The sequence below is a fragment of the Fistularia commersonii genome, chromosome 17 (assembly GCF_037954325.1).
Source record: "Fistularia commersonii isolate RoL2024-O1a breed Wild chromosome 17, RoL_Fcom_v1.0, whole genome shotgun sequence".
NCBI classification, from domain to species: Eukaryota; Metazoa; Chordata; class Actinopteri; order Syngnathiformes; family Fistulariidae; genus Fistularia; species Fistularia commersonii.
In genome coordinates, this window is record NC_141300.1 from 8,604,176 (window position 1) to 8,617,402 (window position 13,227).

Consider the following 13,227-nt stretch of genomic DNA (forward strand, 5'->3'; position numbering starts at 1 on the left):
TTGAAAGAACAGCTTAGTGATGTTCAAGACAAACCAAAACATCCTCCTCCACGCCTGTAATCGAAAAGCAACAGGCTGTAGTATTAACATACTAATGTTTACAGATACTCCTTTGACAAACAAAGAAAATATGTCAAAAGTATTCTTTTTATTATCCTTTCTTTCTTCTGTTTTTTCAACAAACGCAGAAAATAATATAAATGTCAAAATGCCCTAATTCCAAGAACATATCAACTGTCAATGCACAAACTCATTATAAACGCGACTCATAGACCACATTTCCCACAATCCACCGGGGTGTCTGTTACGGCTTAATTGCGTGCCTGCACGTACAGGAATAGAGGGCGCTGCCATCGTGCTTTCAGCTTTGACGTTGGTTAGAGGTAAGTTTCGCTTACTTATTTTCTTACAAATATCCTTCAGTGAGTGGTGAATGGGAACACATGAGTACAAATAGTAGTAGTTTAGTCGGATGTCCTAACAGCTTTGAGCTTGTATGAGTCGTCCAATTTGGCGCCCGCCAACTGCTAACATTGGGCACGCCTATGTAGGGTAACTGTATATGCTTCGGGTTCCACCGCTGTGTGCGCGGGCCGGAGAAGGTATCAACTCTTGGAGAAGACGTGGTATTTATAGCTACCGGCGAAAAGGGTGAGGGCCAACCAACCATCCTGTTAGCTACGGCCGGGAAAAATAAGTTATCTGGCATTTAGAACTTTGGTTGTGAAGAGGAATATAATGCTACATGAACTGTCTGCCAACAGGGGCTGAGTCAACGCCAGCGATACTGGTAGCTCCCATAAGCTAGTAGCAGCTAGTATGCTAACTGTTGCTACCTTTGGAAATACCTCTTATATCTGTCAGTGTTTGAAATTTGCATTTTAATTGTCCCCTTTCCTGCTAATCGCATGTTCTCTGGGTTCAGATCTATTTATCTACCGTCGGTGTCAGCGTCATTTTTTAAGACTGCACTGCTAAATATCAAATCCCTCCGATTGTTACAGCATCAACAGTGCTACGTTATGTGGAGGCACATGACTATTTCTGTTCGTGTCACCCAGGCGGAAGGGATCAATCTGGGTGCAGCGTGTTCAGCAAAACCCGCCAGGACCACATGTGCCCCCTTTATCACTTATTTGCGTTGAACATTTCAACTACTGACAGTCCTGTTATCCTTTTGTCGACTGTACGTTTCAATGACGCCGTGATTGTTATATGCTGGCGCTTTGAAAAGGTCAACATATCACATAAATGAAACAGTGAAAACCCTTGGGATTGGCTTATATGTGGCAACCCCTTTGCTGTGCTGTTTGAATGTTTATGCATTGTAACACTATGAAATGCAGCATGACAAACTACATAATTATTACATTGTGGCATCTCCTATAAATATACAGCTAGCATGAAATCTACTTCCATGGAATTATTTGAAGCTAATGATCCCAGTACTAAAGTTACTATTAGTTGTTCATTGATCACTGCTCAGTTATTGTGCTGTTGCTAATTCTCAACATTTACATCCATCTTTTCTATCTACCCAGTGTGTGTTGCCAGGTGATACAGAATGGTTGACCAGCCTCTGTGGGAGCAGATAGGATCCAGCTTTGTGCAGCACTACTACCAGGTTTTTGACTCTGACAGAGCACGACTAGGATCCTTATATGTGAGTGTAACAGAACCATGCTCTGGTTCAGTTTAGGTATTTTCCACCATAAGTTTACAATGCAAGAGTGATGGGCTTTCAGTCTGATACCACTGTTATTGGAGAAGACTTTTTAAAAAGAAAAACATGTATAGGGATGCAAAATATACACACCTTTCTCATTACAATGGAACATTGCTAACATGTATAACATTTCTTTAGTTTTCCTAGAAACAAGTTACGAATCAGCACAACCTAAATTATGCTATACTGACAATTTCCTACTGCTTAAATATTTCATTCTTACACAACAGACCAATGAATTTAAGCAATCCACTTGCATAGACATATCCATTGTTGTATAAGCAAAATACTGGTTGCTGTCAGGTTTTGTAAGCTAAATGTCTGGGGCTTTCATCTGAAAGCTTGACTATTATTCTGAGGAGATACCTTTTCTTTGTATATTCATATTTGAAACACCAATTTTTTTAACATGGCCTAAGAGAATAGCTTGTTGGCCTCCTACGTTCATAACTATTGCCCCGGCAACATTGTTTATTCACACCTTTCATTCCTCTCATTGTTGGTTTATAAAATTTTGTGTTTGCGTTAACATCACCACATCAATAGTCTCAAGTTGACCCTTACATATGATTTTTTTTTTTAATTTTTTTATTCAGTTTCATAGCTTAGTTTGACCTATTATATAACAAATACCGTTACTAAGGCATCACAGGCATTTAACATGATATTCTTGTAATTTTTTTCTGGACAAAAATCTGTCCTTCACAGATCCAGTTATTTAATGGGATTGTCAGGATTTAGTATGATTTTCAGGATTGTAGGTATTACCTGCTTTTCAACCTTGCTGTGCAGCATTATTAAATAAATCCAATTTTCTATTGCAGCATTTTCCTAAGTACTTTGATGCATTGCTGTATGGCTGTCTGGGGGCCTCATCTGGTCTTGCATGGGACTTTGACATTGCAATAAATGCGCTGCATGACTGGTGTAATTGAAATAAATGTCTGTCAGGTTGTACAAGCCATTCTGCAGCACACAAATAGTAGAAGATTTCTGCACACATTTCGAGCCCAATTTGGAATGAGTTTTTGTGTTTCATAAATAAACAGTAAAATTATTGACTTTTATAGAGCTTTTTCTAATCTACAGGTCATTACGCATTCCACAATTGGCAGCCTGAGGACCAATCTAAACATCAAGCAAATTTTGATTGAAGGAGCTGACTTAAGATTTCTGCCTTGAATTTGATCCAGTCCATTTGTCTGTCTGGCCCATTGACATACACTTTTCTTTTTATTGTAAAGCCTCTTTCATTGATATACCAAGTGGCTCAAAAACAACATCATTACTTAAAAGATAGATCGATAGAAAGCTCTGCTGTCCCTCGGTGTTCATCGCTTTCAGGCTCACCTTTGAAGTCATGTAGTTGTTTATTGAACAAAACAAATGTCCTTCTAGCACTGTCTTCAGACCTAAATAAACCTTAATTCTACCACTCGTTCCCTGCAGCTGTGTAGTCATGGTCCCTTGTTCACTGTAGTTCCAACATATCTTCCTCGGTTTGCTCTCGTTTTAGCAATTGCTAAGATCCAAAGCATTTTTTTTCTTTTGTATGAATGAATTGTTAATCATAGATTATATTACTTTGTTCAGTCCTCAACGTAATTATTATTTCATATTCTTTAGAATGTGAATGGAATGCAAATTATTTTTCACTGCATTGTACCACCACTTTGTAACAGTGCTGCCACTTACAATATCTCTTGCCGCACTGGATTCCCTTTCAACAATTATTCTCATTTTTCATCTTACACCCTTCTTGCTACTTCTCTCTTTTGTTTCTAGTGATGGCTGAATGTGCTAGGGACCATATTACCGTGCCCTTCTTCGCATTACTAAACAGCTCAACTTTTAAATTTTGTAGATGAAAATCAGCCTTGCTGCCAGCAAATCCATTCCAATAACATGAAAAATAACTGCATCGTGACCACCGCAAAAGTTATCAAGCATGGAACCCGAGTTAACTCTGAATTGGTTACCATTTGCTTTAATTGCAAATTCTGCTTTCATTGTTTCTTTCTTTCGTTTAATGATAAAGCATCAAAATCTTATTTAATTTATCTAGTTATCAAAAATTATAAATTTTATGTAATATGATTATTGTGCATCAAATCAACTGTGAATTAAAAAAAAACAAAACAATTTCATAATTCACCAATCCATGAATTTCCACAGACTGGCAGGTTGGTGCAGTGGTTAGCACTGTAGCCTCACAGCTCAAAACTTTAATTGTCTTAATTGAAAGATATGATACAGTAAGTATATTCAGCAAGTGCGAAACAACAACCACGCTTCGTAAACAAATGCGTTCTATGATTCGATTATAGGGCACAGTGTCGTGCCCAAATAGATTCCAGTACTGAGCTGGGGGCTCTCTGGCTTCCTTTCAAAATCTAATGCACAATAGGTTAATTTGAGAGTGAATTGTTGAATTTCTCTAGATGTGGCCCTGTCATCGACTGGCAAAGGTGTACCCCTGGACAGGCCAGCCATTGACAGCTGGGATTGACTCCAGCCCCGACACAACCCTGTGTGCAATATTTGTTCCAGAAGAAGAGGGCGTTAGAGGGTAATTTCTGTGGCTTTATAGGTTTCATGATTTTTATCCCTAGTGACAGTTGTTGCTTCACCCTGTTCTAGGGACAGGGTGTTTCACTGAAGTGGGAAAGTGTCTGGAGACTTTTGGAAATTGCATTATTAAAGTTCTCTCACCTACTGTTTGTGCTTAGGGACTTGAAAGCCCCCCAAAAATCCACATAATGAAGCAGTCGCATGTTGTCTTTATTTCTGAGTCATTACCAGGACAGTTCTTCTGTCAAACTCCATAATCCACTCGAACACAGGGTTACAGTTTGATCAGAGCACTTTATTGTTCTGTAACCCCCAACTTTTTAGGTGTTAACCATTTTTGTTGTGTTATGGTATTGTCTTCTCTATGACATTGGAGTACAACACCAACCTCTTTTTTTTCTGAAAGTGTAATTCACAGCTGAATGACAGTACTTTGCCCATTGCATCCTTTCTTCCATCTCAGAGTTTGCCCACCAGTTCAATGCTTGATTCTGTTTTTCCACTTCTTTACATGTATTATTCCACCATTACACCACATTACCGTCTGCCTTGCATATGCTTTTGGTTGAAATTCAGCCATTATTGCAATTGCTTTATTTAATTGTAAAGTAGCCACATTCATCACTTTCTACCAAAATGTCTTGATTTGCACTTTAAAACCAATTTTCCCCTCTATTCTCAGCAGTCTGTACTTATTGAAATACGCCGTACAAGAGAGCGATTTATTGCAATAGTTACCTTCTGGTAGAATTTCAATGAGACTGAAAACTGTGGTATTTAGGTTGTCTCAATCCACTGAAGAATCAACATGGATGACTTGTGATGACACTATGCAGACACCCCTGTGGATTGCAGACTGCACTGCATATTCCTTGACGTTTTCTATCTGAAACCAAATTGGTACATGGCAGCTGTTAGTCCTAAATGTGGAGTTTGTTACTCTAAAGATTTTCTTCTTACTGTGCAAATATACTGTACTTTAACATCTTGTCTCAAAACCCCAGTCTTCATTTAGTAACACTCTTGTTACCTCTACTATTGCAACAGTCAGGCCCTGCTTTGTCTTCTTGCTTCACTGTCATGGGTGCATATTTTCCAACTAATGGCTGACATTAAGGCAGTTCTAGTACGAGAGGATATTGGTCGATGCTAGTTGCGTCTACAAATTCAAACCAGATGAAGTCAAGCCAGAAGATCTCCCAGAGGCTGCATGATGATGACAATACTTAAAATGGTTTATTAATACTATTTATACTATACTGACCAAATGTTGACATTTGGAGTAAGTGTTTGTATCAGATGCACTTTTTGTGTCTTTGTTGCAATATAGGGAGATTTGCTGCCTGGAATGTTTTGCCATTGAAAAAGGTTTTCTGATGTCTTTTTGCCCCCTGTGACAATATTGTGACAGTTCTAGATTATTATAAGATTGATCCTACACTAAAATAAAAATAATCTGAGAACCCCCTAGGCTTACATATTGAACTGATTCTCTACACCAGTATTTGATACTCTTATCTATATGTTTGTGTGAAAAAGAGGCTAATGAAATGAAGCAATCTCTTGAGGAATTCACTTCCCACATACTCCAAAAGATTCAAAGCCTTCATTCTCATGAATTGGCCCTTCCATAACTGTGTTCAAGGAATAGTCACTGACAACTAGAAATGTGGAAATCCACCAAGACCTTCTGTCATATTAAAAGAAATCCACAACAGGATTCCTTTTCCTGAAAGATTAGAATATGCATATTTTATTGAATTAAGATGAAATAATTACTTGGGACTGAAAGGAAATATTTGAAAAATCCATATTTTTTATTTTTGATCACTGATGAAACAGAGAAACTCAGGATACACTTCTTACATTTATGCTAAAAAGCAGTTAGGAAGGGCTTAATGAAAATGTTGTTGGAATGAAATGTATGCCATTTACTTTCTTTTACCAAGCAATAGTTTACAAATCACTTGCATTCCTTGATCGTGGTTTATTTTATTAACAGATTGACGAGTCATGCCTTACCTGGGAGGGGGTGCCATTTCGAGGAAAAGCAGCAATTATTGGGAAACTCACTGTAAGTTTGTGCTGCTCTTTTTTTGTTTTGTATGAATTTGTGTCTGTACATAAACCTTGTTTCAGCATCGATGAGCCTTCTGGAAATGCCTTAATTGTCAGATTTGATTCAGCATTTTTGGCTTGTTTTTTTTAATGAATTTTGTCTTTACCAGCAGTAATCTTAATGTTCTTTCTTTCTGTATGTGTGTGTGTGTGTGTGTGTTTGCGCACACGCCCTCCCGCACCCACCTGGCCGCACGCACACCTGTGTTAATACCCCAGAGTCTCGACTTCACAAAAATAGCGCATATTATAACAGCGCAGGACCACCAGCCAACCCCAGACTGCTGCATCTTGAGTATGGTTGTAGGACAGCTAAGAGTAAGTAAAATGACAATAATAAAACAAAACATTGATCATTTAGATTTTTAAAAAGTCTGCATGACTCGCATATTGCTATTTGTTGGTGTTTCAAATCTGTTGCAATAATATTGCCTTTTTGTAACCGATATTCAATTTATACATACACACAAATCTTTGACCCACACTTTTGGTGTATTTATTCATACACAGGGTATTGTTGTACTGTTAATTGTTGTTTTGCCAGTGTCTATTTTGAACACAATAGAAAGGTACCACTTTGGATTATGCTCAGAAGATTTATATTTTCAGGAAATGTCAAGAATGTAGAATAATTAGGTGTGCACACTGATCAGTAATATAAATCCAACAAATTAGTTTATTTGCACGAGTTGAAATAGATAACTTGAGCATTAGAAAAGCATGTTGATTTTCACAAATGTTAAAATCCCTGTTAGTCACCATGTTGCTTTCAGAGATAATCCATCCATGCGACAAGTGTAGCCTGTCACCTCTGTGAGATGAAAAAAAAATGTGAATGTGAGATAAGCATCAAATTCTGTTTTAGTACTGGAAGTGTTAACTGAAAATCTGCAACAGTGTTTTGATATTGGGGAATCCTTTATCATACTCACTGGCTGAATTTTAAAATATCATGCCTGCATTTGGATCTACTTTACTAGCCTTTTTTTTTTTTTTTAAACCAGTCTGAAAGAGATGATAAAGTTAGAGACAGCTCATCTCAAGCCACATCGAGGCTTAAATTATACATGTGGTCAAAGGACAAGGTAAAGCAAAGATAACTGCAACTTAAATATGTATTGAAATTTAAAAAAACTATAAAACGTTTACCATCAAGCTAGGGAAAGCAGATTTGCCTCTAAGCTAGAACACCAAACTAGAAAATCAAAATGATGCGGCGGCACTGCATTATTGATCTTTGTTTTTTAAATCATGTGTTTTCATCAGCTTTTAAAAATTGCCATTTAACAGTTTAAGCATGATTTTTCCCATATTGATTGGAGGTATTTGCAGTTTCAATGACTGCAAGCCCAATCTATTTTACTTATCTCCACTCTTGACTCAAAATCCATAACTGGTGACTATAACTTAGACTCCAGGTACTACCTCGACTTGGTCGCCTCAAGAGTGCTCAACTCTTTTGGTAGTTTCTCATTTCAGTTTGCAGCTTCAAGTGACTAAAACCAGCTGCAACAGAATTCAAAACTCAATATGTTAATTCCATGCCTTTTTTTAAAAAACCTCTTGCCAACAATTTTCTGTTTCTAATTGCCCCTCAGAATCTCTGTTTTACCATACATAATAGTTTAAATGTTTTACTATCAGAATTTTTATATTAAACACAAAAAATATTACCTTCTACATAGGAAACTGTATATTTGATTTTATAAAAAATAAGAAAAGGGTGTAGATGTATCTGTTTCTATGTGCCCCTGGCCCAGGCTGAACTGGCTCTCAATTAACATACCTGGTTGAAATCAAGGTATCCTATTTATTATGCTACAACACGATTTTTAAGGGATGAGCTTTTTCACCTGTATAGCCTGTAGCTCCAGGCTGAAATAACCATAGTAGTTTTTAATTATATGATTTCTATCTGACTTTGCAAAGAGAGAAATGCATGAAGTATAATTGTATTACCAGAAACCCCCTCACATTAGTTTGAATACCTGCTATTTGTGTGTTTGCAGGCAGATGATGATCCAATCATTGGCTTCCAGCAGTGTTTCATCCTCAAGAAGTTCAACGATTCTTGGGTGTGCACCAATGACATGTTTAGGCTGGCTCTTCACAACTTTGTCTAACCCCGTCCCCACCCTGGTTGGCAGGGGTGGCCCTTTTGCAGCGCATCATATGATGCGGTATGGAAGGTGAGGTTGAAGAGAACAGACAACAGTCATCCCTCCCTTCTGAGGTCTCATCATACACCCGTTTGAGAAACAAGCAAACTCCGGATTCTAGATGTCAATCACTGAACCTCATCTAGGTGGGGTTTCAACCCCCCTCCCCCCAAGATAGTAGAAATGCAACTTTTTGTTTTTGAGAGTGAACCGACCAATTGGACACCCCTGTCTACCACTGCGTTGATTTGCATGACTCTGACCGCAATCCAATTCAGCAACTCCACACAAGGCAGAAAGAGGATCAGCTGACTGACGCCATTTACTCTGCTCTCCACCCTTCGTTCCTAGGCCTAACACGTTCTACTCTGCTCTGTTGAAGATACTGCTGTTAGCAATTCTGCTAACTGAGGTGTAGGTTCATGCACCGGTTCAGAGTTTGCTTCTTCAAATCCAACTTCTCGTGTTGTAATTTGTTTTTAGAAGCCTCCTCTACTTACGCTTGCCTTAGTTTCTTTGTAGCTGAGTTTTATCTTTCTTCAAACAATTAACATTATCATGATTCATTCTGCCAGGTTTTGTGTTTGCAAACCAAAGCAACCCACAAAAAATAAACTTGCTGTTTGATTGGCTCTTATTCTAAATCTTTCCCCATCTCTCCCATACACTTCAGGCACTTACATGTACTACATCCATGATACACAATAAAACCTGGACTTTTTATTGATGGCGTGACTGTTTTCATATGACTGTAACTCTGAATGTATTAGCATTATTTGAGAAGTCTTCAGCATGATTCTTAATGAAAGTTATGTCTAACTACTCATGGTTGTCAACATGGGCAAATCCAACAAAAATTCTCTTTGCTAACCAAAAGTTTCTCACAACTGCTCTCAACCATCACTGGTCTTAAAATGATCTTAGATTTTCCAGAAATTGCAGAATTATAATTTTATCTGTTTTCTGAAAAGTCGGCCTCTTATACTTTTTCTTCAAATGAATCAATTGCCATCCCTACCTGGAATATTCATAAAAAGAGGGCAATAAAAATGTGGATGCAGGCAGGCAATGTTTTGTAGATGCAGTTTGGGCAAGAGGGAGCTCTTGTGTCACGGTTTGAGCAGATAAACATTGAAATGTTAGCCTGGGCCACAGAGTTCATAACCCTGTTATATTAGTGCCATCTGATATTTTGCCTCGTGCAACCTAAGTGCAGGTCAAAGTTTTGACAGCACCCTATAGGCCGACCTATTTCAATAACATTAAAACATGTAAGCTTGTTTTTTTTTTTTTTGTTTGTTTTTTTTAATGCATTTTCATGAATAGTGTAATACTTTTGGGGATACTAACTATATTGCTGTTTTCAAAAACCCTCTAATTGATTAAAAATTATATAATAATGTATTGAACTGCCACCCTACAAGGTGCCCAGGGTGAGTCCACATAATACCAGCAAGATCAAGAAAACTTTTTGGGGGGTGGGGGGCGTTAGTCAAAAGAAATGTCAATTTATGTATTTCACAGGTCACATTGGAAGGCAGCACAGAACATTTTTGTTTTCAAACATCAGTAAATTAATTGTCCTTATATTCTATCATGGAAATACTTACTAGCCCAGCTTCATACTTTCTCTTTTGGCTGCTCCTTCAGGGGTTGCCTCAGCAGATCAACTTCCCCTATCTAACCCTAATTGCTGTATCCTCTTCTCTCACACCAACAAGCTTCATGTCCTCATTCTCTCCCATCCATAAATCTCTTCAGTCTTCCTCTAAGCCTCCTGCCTGGCAGTTCCAACTTCAGCATCCTTCTACCAATATAATCACTATCCCTTGTACATTGCCAAACCATCTCAGCCTGGCCTCTGACCTTCAAAATATCTAACATTTTGTGTCTATCTGATGGACTCATTCCTGATTTATTCCTCCTTTATCACCCCCAAAGAGAACCTCAACATCTTCATCACTGCCCCTCCAGCTCTGTTTCCTTTGTTTTCTCAATGCCACTGTCCACACAATACAACATTGGTTTCCCCATCTTTCCCACCACTGTCTTGGCTTCTGGCTTAAACTCTTTTTGTCACAAATGACCACTGATGTTTTTTTTTGTTTGATTCAAATATTTACTTTGGCCAAAAGTTTTACGCCGGATGCCCATCCTGACACAACCCTTTTCATTTTATCCAGGGATTGGGACCAGCTCATGAAGACATTGTATTGTGCCCCCCCCCGGTCCTGCATTAGCCCATCTTACTGTTAACTGGAATTTTATGTTGAAGATATGTTTTTTCTTAACTTCACTACAGTCTTGTTTTTTTCTATAAAAACTTACAGGGAGCTCAACATTCTGAAAAAGGCCAGTTACTCCCCAATTGTTTACAAATGCAAGTGCTGCAGGCAAGACCTTTACATGATTTTAGATTGCGACTTTGCACTATGATAGTAGCTATTTATTAGGATACATGGTAATATAGAGAAACATGTCAATGTGTGACAGCATGCCAATGGATCCTAAGGTTGATGCTCAACATACAAAGCCTTTATAATAGGGTTACACAGAATAAAATTGCTTTTCTGAGGGATGCAAAAATAGTAATGACTAGATAGCCTTTCAAAGGCTTTATTAGGAAGTGTTGGGATCTGATCGGCAAGGTGGTCGGGTTGCAAAATGATACTATGAAAGAACAGGACCAACCACTTCAGGAGAACCCAAGACCTGCCGTGAGGAGAAAAAACCCCGCAACAAATCATCTACCTCTTGACATGTTTGAGCTAAAATGGAGAAAATGCCAGATGGAGGGAAACAAAGTCTCATGAAAATGGATTTCAGCAAAGAAACAACAGATTCCAGTCATTGTCATACCATAATTTTTAACCAGCTGCAAAAATAAACCCTCAGAAACCAAAACTTTATTTGTCCATGAAGGGCAATCAGAGGGCATAAGGGCAAAGAAAACTAGAGTGGTTAACCATCATCTATAAACATATCAAATTAAAATGAAAATATAGAATAAAGGTAAAATAGAGTGAAGTGACTCCCAACATCTGTAAATAAACTATACATCTATACAGGTGGCTGTACATCTGTCCAAAAGGCAGAAGGAAAAAAAAGGTAAATTTGTGTGATGCTCTGTATTTTTGGAATAAATATAGCACGAGCGGCAAAACACTGAAGGGGAGGGTTAGCGAAGGGGTTTCCGAAGCTCCTGGCAATGGAGTAGTTGGACAGCTTTGGGGATAAAGGTTGCCCTCCTCTGGGTTTCACTGCTGGGGCAGCGGAGTCTGAAACCTAAGGGGAGCCACTAAGAAGCAGGTCATAGGATGTGGGAAGGATCCTGAAGCATTCTTTTGGCCATCCTTATGGTTTGTTGGTCTTGGAGGCAGGAGAGAGATCTGATGGGTTGGCTGGTGATTTTTCGAGCCGACCTTGGCAGTGTAGCCTAGGTGGTTCCTATCCTCAAGGGTACTCAAGCAGAACCAGCAGGTGAAGGAGGGAGTCATTAAACTTGCGATAAAGGAGTAATAAAACATGGACGGTACTGGATAGTACTTTCCTAGAGCGGGATAGTGCTGCTCACATCTGTGCAGAGAATGAACAGCAGGGGACACAGTATGCAGTCTTGATGTGAGCCAGTGGAAGTCAAAGAGTCGACGAGACTGCATCTTTTTTGATGAAAACAGTGGTCAAACCACTAAAAAGAAGATGTCCCTGTGGTTTCTAAATGTTTTGAAGCTCTGCAAAACAAGCAATAGACTATAAGACCAGGAAATTATTTTTACATTACATTACATTACATTGCATTTGGCAGACGCTTTTATCCAAAGCGACTTACAATAGAGGACATAGGGACTGGAAATACACTTGCAAATACACGATGCACAGGATGCACGTATCAATGGGTAAGAACATGAAGATGAAATGGCAGTGAAAAATGAATGATACCAATAATATCACATTTAGGATGGACAACTACACTGGAGAAGGCCCCTGGGAGAAGTGTGCCTGGATTTGGCCAGTATTTTTGATACACAATACACAATTGGAGGATATACAGTTTGTAAATGGTCTCCACTTTTACAGTGCTTTCACTGGATTCACAAACACACTCCCACACAGAAGAGCTGCCATGACAGGCACTAACATCAGTAGCAGCTGGAGCCTCAGTGTCTTGCCCCAAAGAACAATTCAGCATGCAGACAGAAAAGTTTGGGAATTGAAACCCAAACCTCCCAATTGGAGGGACATCCACTCTACAAACTGAGACACTACTGATGGGAGTAGAATTCCATTCTTTTAATTGAAGTGAGATTTTTTCTGATAAAATTGTTTAAAATAAGACTGTTTGTCTCTGTTTATTAAACAAGATGAAAATAGGAAGGGTTCATTCAAATTTCAAAACATTTGTGTGATTTACATTATATGCGAGATTAAATAGATTTCTATGCTTTCGTATTGTAATATTAGTGGGTTCAACAAGCACACTACCTGACAGACACACACAGAAAAATGTGGGTGGGCACAGATCTGACATGAAGAAAACAAACATTTTCATTGTTTGTGCGGTACTTGTTTGACATTTAAGCAGTAAATTTTGTTTTGATGTAATTGGTTTTAACAACATAGGTTAGATGTCATGCCATATGATGTAAGGTGAGA

The 13,227-nt window shown here is 38.5% G+C and overlaps 1 protein-coding gene across 2 annotated transcripts; it reads left to right on the forward strand.

The window, feature by feature from the left end:
* Positions 1 to 310: 310 nt before the first annotated feature.
* nutf2 (nuclear transport factor 2) lies at positions 311 to 9,295 on the forward strand. Of its 2 annotated transcripts, none has more exons than XM_086163803.1 (5): positions 311 to 383; positions 1,542 to 1,663; positions 6,300 to 6,371; positions 6,635 to 6,733; positions 8,425 to 9,295. In XM_086163803.1, exons 2-5 carry the CDS (start codon positions 1,565 to 1,567, stop codon positions 8,536 to 8,538), a joined length of 384 nt encoding a protein of 127 aa, XP_086019929.1. In that variant the 5' UTR covers positions 311 to 383; positions 1,542 to 1,564; the 3' UTR covers positions 8,539 to 9,295. The 2 variants fall into 2 exon arrangements, with proteins under 2 accessions (XP_086019929.1, XP_086019930.1); XM_086163804.1 differs by lacking the exon at positions 311 to 383 and adding an exon at positions 540 to 651.
* The last annotated feature ends 3,932 nt before the right edge of the window (positions 9,296 to 13,227 follow it).

Bases quoted from the DNA above. Each gene is read 5' to 3' on its own strand.
- nutf2 (XM_086163803.1), top strand. From the start codon at position 1,565: ATGGTTGACCAGCCTCTGTGGGAGCAGATAGGATCCAGCTTTGTGCAG. The intron at 1,664-6,299 runs GTGAGTGTAACA...TTTTATTAACAG, and splicing joins CACGACTAGGATCCTTATAT to ATTGACGAGTCATGCCTTAC. The intron at 6,734-8,424 runs GTAAGTAAAATG...GTGTGTTTGCAG, and splicing joins TGGTTGTAGGACAGCTAAGA to GCAGATGATGATCCAATCAT.